Source organism: Rhea americana, unplaced genomic scaffold, assembly GCF_003343005.1.
Source record: "Rhea americana isolate MKP2758 unplaced genomic scaffold, rheAme1 scaffold_150, whole genome shotgun sequence".
Lineage (NCBI taxonomy): Eukaryota > Metazoa > Chordata > Aves > Rheiformes > Rheidae > Rhea > Rhea americana.
This window is the reverse complement of record NW_028185595.1, coordinates 1,537,637-1,553,583: the sequence shown is the minus strand read 5'-3', so window position 1 is coordinate 1,553,583 and position 15,947 is coordinate 1,537,637. Positions and strand designations below refer to the sequence as shown.

At 41.5% G+C, this 15,947-nt stretch overlaps 1 protein-coding gene across 2 annotated transcripts in view; it reads right to left on the bottom strand.

Annotated features, from left to right (window-relative positions):
- SLIT3 (slit guidance ligand 3) overlaps positions 1-15,947 on the bottom strand; it is a 469,515-nt gene that overhangs the window by 48,745 nt on the left and 404,823 nt on the right. For both annotated transcript variants that reach the window (XM_085299580.1, XM_085299581.1), the window contains 2 exons: positions 10,433-10,530; positions 3,874-4,013 (listed from right to left, as the gene is read on the bottom strand). In XM_085299580.1, coding sequence (XP_085155706.1) covers positions 3,874-4,013; positions 10,433-10,530 — 238 coding nt within the window. The remainder of the gene's footprint in view (positions 1-3,873; positions 4,014-10,432; positions 10,531-15,947) is intronic.

Genomic DNA, 15,947 nt, shown 5'->3' with positions numbered 1-15,947 from the left:
GAAAATACTAAGGTACAGAAAAAATAAACCCTGGATACTGCAACTCTGCCAGTAGTCAGCATTTACAAGACATGTATTTTTAACCTGTGTTTGATTTAGGAACATTAGATTTACTATCATGACTTAACCGTGAGTCAACCAAATTAGAGGGATCCCAAATATTTCTCATATAACACCACATACACATGCTCATCCGTTCTTCCTCCTCCCTGTATTTAGACTATCATAGATGGCAAAATACATTTATTTGGCAAGAAATATATTATTTAGCAAAATACATTTATTTCATACATGCAGTATTTCATACATGCAGTATTTACTGTAATAATAGTATAGCTTTACCAAGTACTATGGAATCAAAGATCAGAGGCGTGATGTAGCATATCTACTATGGAGAGCTACCTGGCTCCCTCTGCCGCCAAGAAAGGAAAGAGCCTGCGATAGCTGAGCTGGGCATCTATTAAGAGCCTGAAAGCCACTGAAAACACCAGATTATCAAAGCAGAAAAGACTTGTGGGTACCTAGTCTGATCTCCAGTGTAACCCAGACCATTCTCGAATTAACTTGTGTTTTAACTATAGCATCTACTGAGAAATCCAATTGTATCTAGGACTCACAACTCCTGGCTATTTACCCTGATAAAAATGTATGGTCTGGATCTGTTCAGCCTCAAAGTCCACTCATGGAAACTTTCTATGAAATTTCTATTCTCCATATAAGTGTTTAAAGTGTGAAAAACTCTCCCTCTCTACCAACTTTTTCTTAAGCCAAACAAGTTTTTCTTGAGATCTTCAAAGCYTGCTCTCAATCTCCCCAATAATTTTTGCACTTCATCTGTAATCCTCTTTCTCATCTCTCAACATGTTCCTTGAATTCTGAACAACAGACTTAAACATAACATTTGGTCACAACACAAAGACAGATTTACGTGCCTTTTCCTCTCACACTGGATATCCCCCGACGGATATCACTGCCTCCTTTTGGCAAAGTATCACATCGAGAGCTCACCGCCTCCTAAACTTTTTCCCAGAACAACTACTTTCCTGGCAAGTACCCTCCATCAGCCACTCTTCGTTCATATAAATATAGATAAAATCCTTAGGCTTGGCCATTCTGAAACAATTTGCTGCCTCTACAGTTAGCACACTCAGCACTTATCAGGCAGGCAAGGAGCTCAAAGCACCGTCCTGAGCAGGACATAAGAGTTGCTGATTCTTCCAGTCATCTGCTTTCTCTTCAAAGGGTCAGCATTCGCTCTTCTTAGCACACACAACCACAGCATTCAAGTCATCTACGCCTACTTCTTTTTAAAGATATTGCTGTAGTGGCTTCAGGTATTGCTTCAGGACAAAATGTTTTACTTAGAATAAACACAGAGATCCCGCGGATGTCACAGGAGATTTCTGGCCTACCTTCTCTGGTCATGCTTACAAATTCTCTTATAGTGCTTCTTCATGACTTTCCCAAGTGCTACCATGGCATTACCTTAGCTGCTGCTCAAGCAACCTCAGATGATGTCCAATTTCTTGGGTTTGGATTCAACTCTTAGAGAACCCTCAAAACTGTAGCTCAGAGTATATTTGACTGGTAGGTCACTCTTGTTTGGCTGACGGCTTCAGTTCTTCCAGCCATTTTACGCTGTTCCCTGAGTTTCTGCTCTGAGAGGCCCAGGTGTAACACCTACTGCTCTCTATGGGGTGTTTCAGCCTAGTCATCGCACCACAGGGAACWCTTCCAAGCAGCCGACGGGGCTGGATGAACTACTGCCATCCAAAATAGAGATGAAGTAGGTTAAGGCAATTCTTTTATCACATTTCACTAAACTCTTCCTATTTTTAAGCAACATGAACTACTGTAACTCTTCACTTTTCTAAGTTAAGCCACCCCCATTTTTGCAGACTATCTTCACATATGATCCATATTATATTTCTCCAGAAGTAGTTCCTGCTCTTCTTCAAAAATTCAATGTATTTCAACTGCAGTCAAAGGTGGTGCCTGTACTCTAATGTATGGTATATACAATTGTGTGCATCCTACATGTGAGATCAGAATATGGTACACGGCATTCAAACACCCAAGTACTTGACAAACTCTTGCTAATAAGCAGAGGAGCAGTACCGATAATACTCAGGTAAAAAAAAAATAAACTGGAAAATAACAAAGGATTTCAAAACCAATTCAAAAGTGTCATGTGAGATCTTTGGCCTCTATCCAGATTATCATTTGAAAAGAAAACCCAGTCCAGCTCTTTCCTACCTTTTTTTCTCTGCAAAAGCCAAAACACCTGCAATAAGCCTGTGAAAAGGAATGAGCATTTGCATACATACTGGACTCAGTTGCTTAACTAGGAATCTCTTTTTTTTGGCTACATGAATATATTTCTTCTTGTAAATGTAAAGGCTCTGCCTCCTTTCATAGAATTTTGTTTGAAACCACCCAAGAATAGCTCACATAAACAGTGTGCAAGTAAGCACAATGGACTCAACATGCTATAAGCAAAACTCTTYAGTCTGTAAGCTGAAGTTTTCACTTTTTGGCAGAAAGATCATTTTAGAACTCTAATAAATGTACATTCAAGTCATAAGGCTTTTCTCAGCTAAAGATTTACATGGGCCTCCTTCGTATCGGCCACAAAAGTATTTTAAGAGTTCGGAAATTCTAGAAGCTTTCCCCCTGCCTTACTCAGCCACTCAAACTTGATCCTCATTAAATCCCTTGACATGTAATATATTCCAGTGTACAAGAAGCCCTTCATTACTTCTCCATACTTAGAAGGTAATAAACCCATTTCAAAGCGTAGAAGTAGGCACTATTGCAGGTGTTTCCTTACCACTCCATGTCGTGCCAGGAAGGTCATGCTCACAGTCTGCAAGAGCAAACCACACATGCCAGTAGTGACTTGAGAAGCATCATTTTTAGATTTCCATTAGGAAGGTTTCTCCTCTTGCAGAAGTTTGGGGAAGGAACTTAACAGGAGTGCAGGATAGGTGCCRGAGATGGTCATTTCACATCTAACTCGGTTACCAACTTGTGTCATTGTGAGCTTAGCAAGGGACTGCACACCTACAGAGCCATGCACGTGCTCTTAAGATTACAACTGAATCTAGAGYGTTTTACTCACCTTGGCTTCTCTGCCTACAAAATGGAGATAACTAATTTAAACAGCACACTGTTAGGATCAGTTCATTCAAAAAGAGCAGAGCACTGGGATCTCAGGTGGAAGCCATGCCTCCAAAGCTATTATTCTATCATAAATAGGAACCACTTTTATTTTCCAAGATTCAGAACCGATATATACTAGATTCAGCTCTTTACTGGGAATATTTCTGTGATACATTTAGAGTAAGATCAGTACAGAAGTAAGAAGTTGTCTAATGAACACCTTGAACTTTAATATCTCTCTAACGTATTTTAAAATGAAGTATCAGGACTTTTGACACAGATAGTGAGTACTTCTGATTCAGGAAACCATGACTGTACAAAATATGCCACGACAAGGACAGATTTTCCCTTCTACYCCATAATGAAAGAATCGCTGCTCCCCAGAGCTCCTTTCTGTTGCAGATTATCTGTTCTAAAGGGCACTACTGAATCTACACATTGCTGTAGAGGAAACTTTTCCATGATGCGCCCGCTTTTCTTGGCTCAGAAAAATGGCCATGTTTGTGAGCATATTGGTGYTGCAGTATCAGCAGAACTAGCATCTTTCCAATAACTCATTAATGTGACATCCATGTTGCTTTAATTGTGGCTAGATTCTTGGTTACTTATAAGCACATGGACAGAGTAAACCTACCTTTGGCCCCTTCCCTTCAGGTGCTGGAGAAACTCTCTTGGGATTGCTTTTATTCTCGGGATGTGGCCCTTTCTTACCTGTGTAATTAGGAGGGCAGAGACAGACATAGTTGTTGATCCCGTCCACGCATGTAGAGTTATTCTCACAGTCATTATCTTCGCAGTCATCTGGGTTTATTTCACATCTCTCCCCCTCATACCCAAGGAGACAAGAACAGCTTTGGAGAAAGAGAAAACAAACAAAAAAAATTAGCACAGTTCTGAAAGGGCTGGGAGGTTTTAGGTGCAGAATTGCAATTAAAACATACACCAGTGAGTTGCTGGAGCCAAATTAACTGCTGCAGTGAAGCACAGGGCAGTTTAATTCYGTGTGTTTGGTGAAGGATGCAGTCTGACAGTTCCTTAAATCATGTAATTATTTATGTGAGATACACAACATCAGCATGAGAAAGCCTCCACCGTGTCCTCCATTGCTTTCTTTGCAATGGGAGAACCCTCGCCCTGAACTGAAGTAAGCATCTCTAGGGCAGAAGAGTAAACATTCATCACAATATTCAAATCCTTGGCTTCTCTGCTAATGATTTTTTGAGGATGTGGATACTCGCCTGTTGAGGACTACACAATCCTGGGGCGACTTGGCAGTGTTTAGATGGCTCTCTTTCTTTAAAGAACAACAGCTTGAATTGAGTTTGCAGACATGAACATTTTCTTCTCATTACCACTTTGTCACTTGTCCAAACAAGAAATGTTTGGGAATGATTGCTTTTATGACTGTAGTAAGACTTCAGTACTTTCACAGCTCYTCCAACATCTATGTGTAGAAGAGCTGATGATGTCTAGATAACTAAAACTAAACAAACAAACAATGGCAGAGCTATTGATGGTTCTGTAAGGACGTGGACATTATTGAGGAATATTTATGMTAAATACTTTATCACACAAACTGTGATGTATGCTCCCTTCAGGGAGTGTAGGAAACKAAGGGGTTGAAGAATTGCTTTAATTTTTTCAGTCTCAGTTTCCTCTTTAGATCCAGAAGTTACGGTTGCTAAGAGAACCTTTATATTTCAAACTAACTGAAAGTGATGAAGAGGTGATGGCCACAGTTTCTAAAAAGAGAGTCTAAAAACATGTGTTAAGTGCTCCAGTCATTTCAGTGGCTTCTGCAAAGCCAGCAATGATATTGGAAGTGTCAGTATTGCTGTTCACTAGTCGCAGAAAGCATGTGTATGGACGGGAAAGCTTGTTTGGAGTCCCAGTCCAAAATACACATTCACTCATCTGTTCATTTCCTTTCTCATGCTAGTTCTGGTGGCAGAAAAGGAACTGAACAAATGTAAAACTGCTGATTGATGAGGATGAAAACCAGAAAGCAACAGAGCCATCGACTAATTGCCAGCCACTGCTTCCTGCAACCAGAATAGTTTCCAATACAGAGACAGCTGGAGAGTACTTTATTCAGTTGAGATGRACAGAGTGGATGCGGGATGGTTATCACGTAGATGTCATGGCAGTAAGGCAGAGAATGCCCAGGAGAAACAGGAAATCTGCAGAATCTGTGAAAAACCCACAGCTCTTTTGAATTCATTGCTCTCAGCATGCTATTTGCTTCTCTTCCCCCTGTGCTCCATAAACAAGCAGTGCACAGGCCTCTGAAGCAAGGCGTTGTATACAGCTCTGCATCCACCTCCAGTACACCCCTAGACTGCTCCCGAGGAATGAACAAATTCTTTGTGACATGGKCAACCTCAGAAACTAAGGGAATAACAGAGAAGAAGGATAAGGGGTAGGGAGTGTGTCTGAGCCCAACACAACAAGACTTTCTAGAGAGAACCAGGGCAGGCACATGAGGTCACATGCCAACCGGGACTTACTTTCAATTCTGCAGTGACCATTCACAGGTCATGAGAGTTAGAAACTCTTCACCATGAACAACTGAAAACAAACTGTCCAGATCAGGCCAATTGAGGACACAATAAATCAGCAAGAAATACTTTCTTTGCCTGTCTCTATCTCATTATTGCCAATAAAATATGTCCTCCTGCTGACCCTGCAATGATCCAGCAGATCACAAGAGGCAGATAAGAAAGAAGAGCTGGCACAGCATCTTTTGTGGCAACAAAAGCATAGGGGAGGGGGCAAAGGCATCTAATTAAATAAAGTGGCACATTCATCATGTCACCCTTTTCAATTACAAAACCCCATTTTCAAGGGTTTATAACTCAGTCATAAAAATATGCTCCAGGCTGCAACTTGGCATCCAAGGTCTCAGTTTGGGAGTGCARATTTTTCTCTCCATTTAAAGAAAAGCAACAAGAGTGGCTTTGTGCTGGTTATTTTTGTGTGTATCTAACATGACTTTCTTGCCACAAAAGGACTGGGAAAGCTTGTGTGCATGCAATTAAAAACAACTTTATTAAATACTATCACTGGAACAGTTCAAGTCAGTAGAGTTACCAACAGTAACAGTACATATGGGATTGTCAGCATACAATTGCTCAGTATTAGGACACATTTCTTACCAAAAGAAATGTCAGCATAATTAATGACATTTGGCTACTWGTCCCTATGTATTATAAGGAGTCTTTACATTATTACTCACGTATCATTATTTAGTTTGATTTGCTTTCAAATGTGCCAAATATGAGGGCTGAAATTAAATGACAAAACATACAATTCAGGACCTGGACTGAACCACATGTTGACAGAATCACAGTTTGGGACTGTTTGTATGCATTTTCCCAGAAAAAGTTTAGAAGAAAAATGAAGTTTGCAGAAGGTCACCAAACTCGGGTTCCAGCTGACCAAGAGAGAAAATTAGTTCCAGAGACAACGATGAAAAGTCTGTACTGACTAAATAGAGAGGCAGTGTGGGGCAGGGTTTCATGGGGACCTTGGAGACAATGGATCCATGGAGGAAAGAGGCATTTTCTAAGCTACTGTGATCTAAAGCATATATACATCAAATTCCCTATTCCTCCAGTTTAGGGATTTTGTGCAAGCATTGTGTTTTCCTAAAACTAAAGAACTAAATAAAATCCTCAACCATCATCATCTTTGTGAAGGGTCAGTGAAATACAGAACTTAATGACAGCATTCCTGGAGCAACCTTTGGGAGCTGGTAAGTACCAACAACTTTTTATATTTACTGTACCAAAACTGTTTTTAGTTTAGCATTTGTGAACTGAAACAGGCATACATACATTGTTTTATGTTTTAAAAAAATCAACTTTTCATTGAACAGACATGATAAACTCTTTCAAGAATATTACGCTTTTTTGTTGAAGGAACTGTCTGCACCTCTATGCCAACTGAGTGGGCTGCAAGCGTAGCGCTTCTCCTTGAGCTAGGCAGAATTAACACTAGAGAGTTAATCCGTTGCAGGTTTTTACATTTACGAATCTGTGGGAAGCCCTGAACAAAGGGCTCTGGACAACGCAGCTCTTTTTGTACGGAGACCAGTGAAAATACAGCAGAGCTCCGGTTTCCCAGCAGTGTGCGCTAGCAAAGACCCGCGGGTTTGTGGGGACTAACTCTGAAGCAGGGCCGACGGCTCTGCCTCCTTGCCAGAGTCTCGCCCAAGGCAGGCGGAAAGGCCAGCACACGTCTGAGTGACCATCTGGTTTCATCAACCTCAATAACCTCGGCCTTTTTTCGGCAACCTTTTGTCATGGCAGACAGATTAGATCAGAACGAGCGATTTAAAGCGGAGGAAGAACGCGTTCCTCATCCGCTGAGTCACGCGGTGCCACGTAACCGCCGTTCGATGCGGGAGAAGTCCCTGCTTAAAACAGGAGTCCGTTAAAGTGACTCAGATGAAACGAAGCGCGAGGCCGCAACGGGCAGAGCAGGCTGGAAGGACTCGAAGTGCCCCCGCCCCCCGGCTGCCCCTCAGGCCCTGCTGCTACCGCGAACCCCAGGAGCGCCGCTACCGCAGCTCCAAGCCCGCCGTGGGCCCGGGACAGCGGGGCGCCCGCCGTGCGCTCTCCGTCACGACTGCGGATTTCCTGTCTCTGCCTGGTGGACATCACCACCTTCGCATTATTTAAAAGGTAATTTTGTTTTCGAAGGCTACAGAAACTTGAGAGTTAAACTGTTTGGCATTTCACAGGGATAAAGCTCTGGCTTAAGTTTTCTTTTTACAAGAGTAAAGATTTGACAAGTTTGGCAGCAGAGTTTGTGTATGAATATATTTCCCTAGGGAAGAGAATATACAGAAGACATAATTTCTTTTACAGGCCACACAACAGAAAAAAAATCCAAGGAGGCCTCTCATGAAAATGTTTTTGACRTTCACTTCCTCATAGCATATAATCTAAGGCAACATCTTCCCATCTTGATGCACACAATTTATATGAACGCAACTCTGACTGCTGCCATCCACTGGAGAGGAGATTACCATTAAAACAAAAACAGTCTCAGGATGTCTCTTGATCTTCCTTCACACCTATTTCATCCCTACTCCACTTTTCTGTACATGTGAAGATACGCTAAAGCCACTTGCTCTTGTAGATGTGTTCTCCAGAGCTGCCAAGGCCACGCTGGGGAGCAAGAAGACTAGAGCAGTGCATAGGATGAACACTCAATCTTACAAAAGCAACATTTTGATGAGGTATGATTGCCTGCATCTTTTATTAGACCAACTGAAACTATGTAAATAACCATAAAAGCAGAAATTTCCCCTAAAAAGCCTCAAAATGTCATTAAACAACAAAACCACAACTGAAGTGTTGTGAAGCACTTCAAAAACTATGTTCATTCTGAACTGAAGCAAAAACCCTGAAAATATAAACATCTTCAGAAGAAAAATGCAGAAGTAGCTTTCACTTCAAGTAATTTAAAACATTTTTTTATACCACGGTACAAAATAAAACCCTGAAAAAACCCTTGATCCAAAATATAAACTAAAGATTGTCTTTCCACGTTTAAGGGTATTAAAAAATATATTACTAGCATTTTTTTTTTTTTTTTTACTATCACTAGATTTTGTAAGTAAGTACTGAGGACAGAAAATAGATATTCTAATGGCATGTTCAACCAGTGCTTCTGCAGCGAGCTCTAAGAGAAAGTCTATGTAATTCAACACAAATATAGAATAAAGCAGATAATATACTTTATATCATAGTTCTACTCTGGCCCAAGCCGGCCAAAACAATTCAAACATGAGAGTGACCAAAGAGAACCCAACCTGAAGACCACTTCAGGCCATTATTTTCGAGGACCAGAAACTGAACCTAAGCAATTTCTCTGAATGTTCTGTTGGACCTGTCAGGATCTGAGTTAAGAGGAGGAATCTTTGGTCACTGGTGCAGAGTAGTGGTGTTGCTAAAATCGAGTAGGGTCCTGTCAAACACCAGGAGCACCAGAACTTGCTGTGGCCAGCAGAGTCTTCTTGTCTCCCACTGCAATGCACCAGCATGACTGATGCATCCGCATCTTGGAGACTGACTGGGGCAGCTAAGAGAAGCCATGACACTTTTCTGGGAATATAAAAGGTGACCAAGCTTTGGCAGGGGAGCAGGTTGAGGGACTCACCTACTACTGCAGCCGAAGCCCTATCGATCACTCAAGCACCCTGGCCCGTTCTAATTTGAAGAAATTCTATTTTCTGCCACAACTGGGATGTGGGTTTGCCGACCTGGTGGCAAACAGTTAACTTCAGCTGGAACAGACTTAGTCACAGCTGAAACCAAACTGGAACCAAACTGAAAAAAATGTATTGGTTTGCCTCCCTGCTTACACCATTTATAAACCTTGCAATTCTGTGTCGCACTCCAGCTGTCACTGATATGAAGCTATATATAGGAGGAGACAAAGAATGCAGCATGAGTAATGCATAAATGCTTTTAAAAGTGAGGATTTCATATACGCAGTTGAAACAACAGCACAAAGTAATTTTGCACATATTTCGTGCAAGAAATAGCATAAATACTCAGGATCAAATACATGCAAATTTCAGTAACTATTCTCAAAAAAAAAAAACCCAACAACAACAACAAAAAAACTGTAATATCATTATGTGGCCAAAGCCTCAATCTTGTATTTTCTTACCTGAAAAGCAGTGCTTTCAGTGACACAAATTTCCCTAGGTACCTCATGAAAATTTCTGGACTTTTCTTGAAGTTTCCCTCTCTATGTTGCATCTTATTGATATGGGAAAAGTGAAGGCCATAATGTCTAGCTGCAAAGGTTATTCTCTTTCAGGCATTATGCCCAATATGTGGCAGTCTCTCCATGTTTTTTAATGGTTTCTTTAAAGTCTGTTTGTCTACAAGATTCTTCAGTATGAAAACATTTTGCATCTGGTTGTCAAGCAACAGATGCTCATTTTACAAATACAAAAAAGGAGTATATGTGATTTTGAGATGCCCCAAGGAAAATTAGCATAGAGATAACACAAAGCAGATCAGGGAGACAGCTCAAAATAGCTCTGAGAGTAYATCCCATTATGAGAAAATAAGGATGCCTGTTTCAGAGGAAACAACATGTTACCAAAGAAACCAGATTAATTTTTTTGTCTGGCAAATAGAATTGTCACATGCAGCAGCTTTTATAAAGCAGCCATTAGGTTTCATTAATGCAAAGTAGAAACRCTCTTATTTTATCATTATGTTTTAAATAAACTTTGTGTTATTACCTGAATCCATCTTTATTTGCCTCGGTGAGGTGGCAGGTCCCTCCATTTTGACATGGATTTTGAATGCAAGAATTAATGGGCACGCTGCAGTCTCGACCCTATTTGGGAAAAATYAAAAGAAACAAGATTAGTAAGATTCCTGTCACCTGAATCAACGTCTTTTCCTTGCTCAGCCCTGCGCGTGGCACCATTTACAGGACAGTTGTGGTCTTCAGACCCATTACATCACCCCACATTCTTCACCGACCAACAGATAATGTTCACTGCGGAATAAATACATGTGGAAGTCTGACAATACTCAAGAGACTCGTGCAATTGCAGGAAGTTCAAGAGATCTCTTTACTCTTTCTACCAAAGGTCCTGTTAGTGTGGTCCTCTGCCAGATCATCTACTGCAAAGCTGATACATGACTGCAATTAAAGATGAGAATATCTCAGAAGATATGCTAGTTCAGTCAGGGGCATTGGCTTTAATTTAAAAATGACTATTCATATAATACTTCAGAAAAATAACAGATACATCTGTACAGATACATATATATCTGTAATAATCTCTAAATAAAGAGGGCAGATGCCAGCCCACAACACCATTTCATAACAGCTGTAACTTTTATGTGCTAGTACTGAACACCACTAAGGTAAAACACAGAGTTCCTAGACCCCAAAGATCCTGGAACAGTCCCAGTTCCCCTGTCACTTCCAGARAGATTTCCTTGCTTACGGTGCTCATCAGGAGATAATCCTTTCTCCACCAGATTTGCCCTGGCTCCCAGCCTTTTCAGACATTAGATACCTGGTGTGACGCACTGGAGTGTGGGACATTCAAATACACATTTCTATATTCTTTTCTTTTTTTTTATGGTTACCATGTTTGTACTTCATAGTCCACATGAGAGCATTACCTGTTGGTTGGTAGCTTTGGGACTTCACTGTTCTCCCTTAAGATATAATATTACATAGGAWTTAAGAATTGAATTCCAGAATCTTAACACTGTACTTGGAAGACACCTTACAACCACCACCTTGTCTCAAGGTAGATATAGCGCAGTTGGAAAAGGTACAGAGAAGGACAATCAAAATTTTAACRGAGATGGAACAACGACTTTAGAAGAGGATACTACAAACGCTGTGATCCTGTAGTTTGGAGAAAAGAAGCCTGATGGTGGGGGGATATGACTGAGGTTTACAAATCCTGAAGGTGTCAAATGCAGCATAGGCACTTACCAAATCCCCCAGTACTAGAACTGGGGAAACTCACTGACATTATTAAGGGATTGGCTTAACRTGGTCACGTCCATTGTAAGGGAACAGATTTCTCATGACAGCTGCACCATGATAGGTGTGAGCAGTTTGGCTATGGCTGCATATCTGCTTGGGAAGTCTTGCTGACCTGTCTCAGGCATGGACAGGCTAGTCACGTCTTTCTAATTCTTGTGCATCGCTCCCTCTCTCTGTTACTTCCTGCGTTGATCAGAAAAAAAATCATGCTCAGCTCTCACTAGAAGGGCTCCTCATAACTGGACACATTTCCCACTGCATGCCCAGCCCGAAGGTGGCAAGCCACCAGGACAGGGACTGCGTTTCAGGGATTGTGCCATTGCTGTGATAGCTCAAACTCCATTCATGCTTTGAGAACTATATAAATAATCACCTTAATTTGTCTCAAGAGTACTCACCATGAAATTGGCACAGCCTCATTAAGCCTAATTAAGGCACTCAGAAAAACCCAGCTTGTAACTGTGAGCTGTTCTAGAGAGTTCATTTAAATGGTCTGTCCACCCATGGTGCTAGGCCCTCCCCTGCAGATGCCAGGGGGTTCAGTCCCCCAAAACTAGTGCAATCTTCTCCAGTACTGTGTCAGGTAGCTCCCACTGTCATCATACTGGGAGAGCAGAGACACAGTAACTACATGCTGGTCCAATSTCCCAGAGGAGCTCAGTTACAGAAATCGGAGACAAATCCCTATCTCTTGAGGCCAGCATCAACCACACCACTACACCCRAAGTCTCCAGGGAGAGCAGAAGCTTTGTGCTTTAATACTCGGGCAAGTAGGAGAAAACGGGGACATGCTTTTCCATGGCTGGATGAGAAGAGGAGGAATGGTTCCAGCCAACAACAGGAAGAGCTGCCACCCTTGCAGCTCACCGCGATCTCCCTCCCCGCCACGCCGCGCAGGCAGCAAGCTACGGCTCTGCCCGAGACCTGGCACAGACAGTGTCTGCTTTGTCCCTACTGCATTTGCCAAACAGCCTGTCCTTCTCCATTTGAAATCCTGAGCCCCCAAGTGTTTCAGGGAAGAACCGGGAAGTGCAGAGGGAAGCTCACGCGGTTTTTATTTTGGCACCATGCGGTCCGCAGCCCTTCCCGGATGCGAGCCATGCAGCATTAGCACCGAGCTGCCGCCACTCCTCCGCGACGTTGCCTGTGTTTTGTCCATCTGTGTTGCAAATTCTGTGTGCTTTCCATGTTATCCTAGCAGAGCTGGAAGATGCCAATTTTTTATATTTCTTAGATCGCAAATCCTGCATCCCTGAAAAACTGACTATTGTATAGATAATTCACTAACTTCTTCTGTTTCATATGAACTCTACAACCTTGTATCATTCAAACATTAAACCCTTTGTAGCTAAGCATGGCAAGACAGAAAGCAGAAACCGGAGCATCTGTTCTTTCTGAAGGTTTGTATCACAGTGGAACAGCATGTAAAATAGTCCCATCACCTCTACTGTAATTATTCAGACTATCTTGAATGTTCTTGTAAAATTTTAATAAAGATAAATGATAAAATGAGAGCAGGGCATTTTCAGTCCTGCACATTGGCACACGAAATTCCTCACGACAGCCTCCGTTCTCATTTCTTTCCTGCATACGCCTGAATTATTAGCTTCTCAAGGCCTCAGGCACCATGGAAACGTGCTGCTGAACCAGACTGTTAATTATAACACTAAGTTGCTATGTGGCTTTAGGAAAATTAGAGTCTCTCTAACTCCGTTTRCTCATTGTAATAAATGGAGAAACATGACCTAACCTTTCCCTGAGGATTCGTAGAATCATAGAATCAGTAAGGTTGGAAGGGACCTCTGGAGATCATCTAGTCCAACCTCCCTGCTCAAGCAGGGTCACCTAGAGCATGTTAGACAGGGTTGCGTCCAGGTGGGCCTTGAATATCTCCAGAGAAGGAGACTTCACAACCTCTCTGGGTAACCTGGTCCAGTGCTCCRTCACTCKCACACTGAAGAAATTCCTCCTCATGTTCAGACGGAACTTYCTGTGCTTCARTTTCTGCCCATTGCCTCTTGTCTTGTCACATGGGATTACCTTCTCCRTCTTGATTTTATCAGTAGCGCACCAACATCCCATAGAGCAAGTGCTGTTTCGGTATCACCAAAGACTATGAAAGCCAAAGAGTGCTGAAGAAAAGGAAGCTTCTGAAAATACTTGGTACTAATAAATCCACAGCAAGTATTTATTTACTTCTGTATAGGACTATTACTACATAGAAGAGCCTAAAACATTCCAGAAGCACCTTTCAAAAGAATAATGTAATTCTCTACTCTCCACATCCATTCAGGCTGTTCTTACTGCGAAAATGGAATTACTTTAACCGTCAAGCATCAGTAAAACTAATTTCTGGGAGTTGGGAAAAACTCTTTGAATTACATTCCCCAGAAGTAACTATTCTTAGAGAGGAGAGTATTGTATATTTGCTTCAAGACTGAAGAGCCTTTTAATGAAGTTAGAATCAGGAAAAGAGGGGTAGACTCTGTTTCAAGGACAGGCAAGAAGACATGACTGTCTCAGCACTTCACAGAAAGAGGATGAAGGTCCCTCTGTGTGTAATATATTATTTTTAGAGGTCCTTAAAGCTGTAATAAATTCTTGTCTAGTCTGATAGGAAAGCATCAGATCCAAAACACTTATATAATTTCTCTCATTTTCTGTAGGAGAGGAAAGGATTAGGTGTTGAGACATAAAATTTCTGCAATGAATCAGAACACATATATGTGCAGCCTCCAGCTGCCTTTTTACCTCAGCTGGTTCAGATTTTAGCTGAGCTGCTCAAATTTGCTATTTCAGTGAATGAGAATAAAGTCGAGGCCACCATGCTTAGAAAGTGTCACTTCTTCGTTTCAGGCTCAACACTAATTAACCATACTGTGCATTACTGTATATGCAAGCTGCTACTCACTCTTGCAGCGCCAAATTTTGGTCTCCGCATGTATCCAGTACTGGAAAATATTACATCATGATTAATAAAAAGTCCAAGAACAAGTAGCAAAAACTAATATGGACTTCAGGAGCAAGAGTAAAGAGTAATACGATTACGACACACACATGCACATCAATACTRCTAAGACCACTGAAATGATTTTTAATTAAATTTCATAAAGGACAGTTTTATTTGTGGACACTGAAAGCTTCATCCAGTATCTCATGGTGGAGGTTAACCTCCATCCATCTGCATGTGATCCTTCACCTCTCACTGCAAGCAGCAGCACAGATTACAACCTGCGGCATGTAACTCTGCCTCCGGCGGCGAACAGAAAGCTCGCACTATGGAAAGCCATCATCGCCCACTGCAGCAGCAACACGATCTAGCTAGTGACAAAGATACTTGCAGGCCGGCAGCAGCCTACTGGGCTTCAATGGTGTGTGAACAGGGAGACCTCTTCCCAGCTAATTAGAGCCTTGTTCAACAACCATATGCAGGCTGGAAAGTGAACGATAGAAAAAAAAATACCAAAGTTTATTCAAGTTGTTAACAATACACAATATGTTCATAAATTTTATTTAGATGGTATATGTATAGAACAGATGGTGGCTATGTATTTAGTGAAAATACTAGACCAAGACAAATATAGTTGATAGAGACTTTAAATAAAGATCTAGGAATTTTTCATAAACAATTTAACTATCATGTTCTAAACACAGCTGAAGCTTTTTGGGAAATCACTGGGTAAAACTACTAGCTACAAAGATATCATATTGCAAAGCTAGTCCTTCATGTTCTTAGCAGTCAAAGTAATATATCCATGCCCAACTCTCGGTCTCACAAACATCAATACGCTTGTCCTATGGGTGTCTTGGACAGCACATAATAAAAACAATCATTACTGCACAGGAAAAGGCAAAGCAAACCTTCTACTCCACGAAAAGCTTGAGAGAAAATTCACAAACAGATAAACTGAAATGTACAGTGTGTTCTACAAGTGTGCTCATTCAGGAATGCTATTCAAATTTAAAGTATCTGACAGCTTTAATAATTTAGCCCTCTCACGCTGTGAAAATAGCAAAACAGACCCTCATAGTTGATACCTATGTATAGCTTTGCTCTGTTTCCACAGAGCCTGGGAGGACCTCAGTTTTACCAAACACAGTCTTCTGAGCTCTTCCACTATAAGCCGATTGCTTGAGATGCATTCAGACCCGCAAAGGTCTCATATCAGAGAGAGGCAGGAAAAATTTGGTGCGTAAACAAAACAGTTCCTGGTGCTCCAGGAAAAAGAATGAGATGG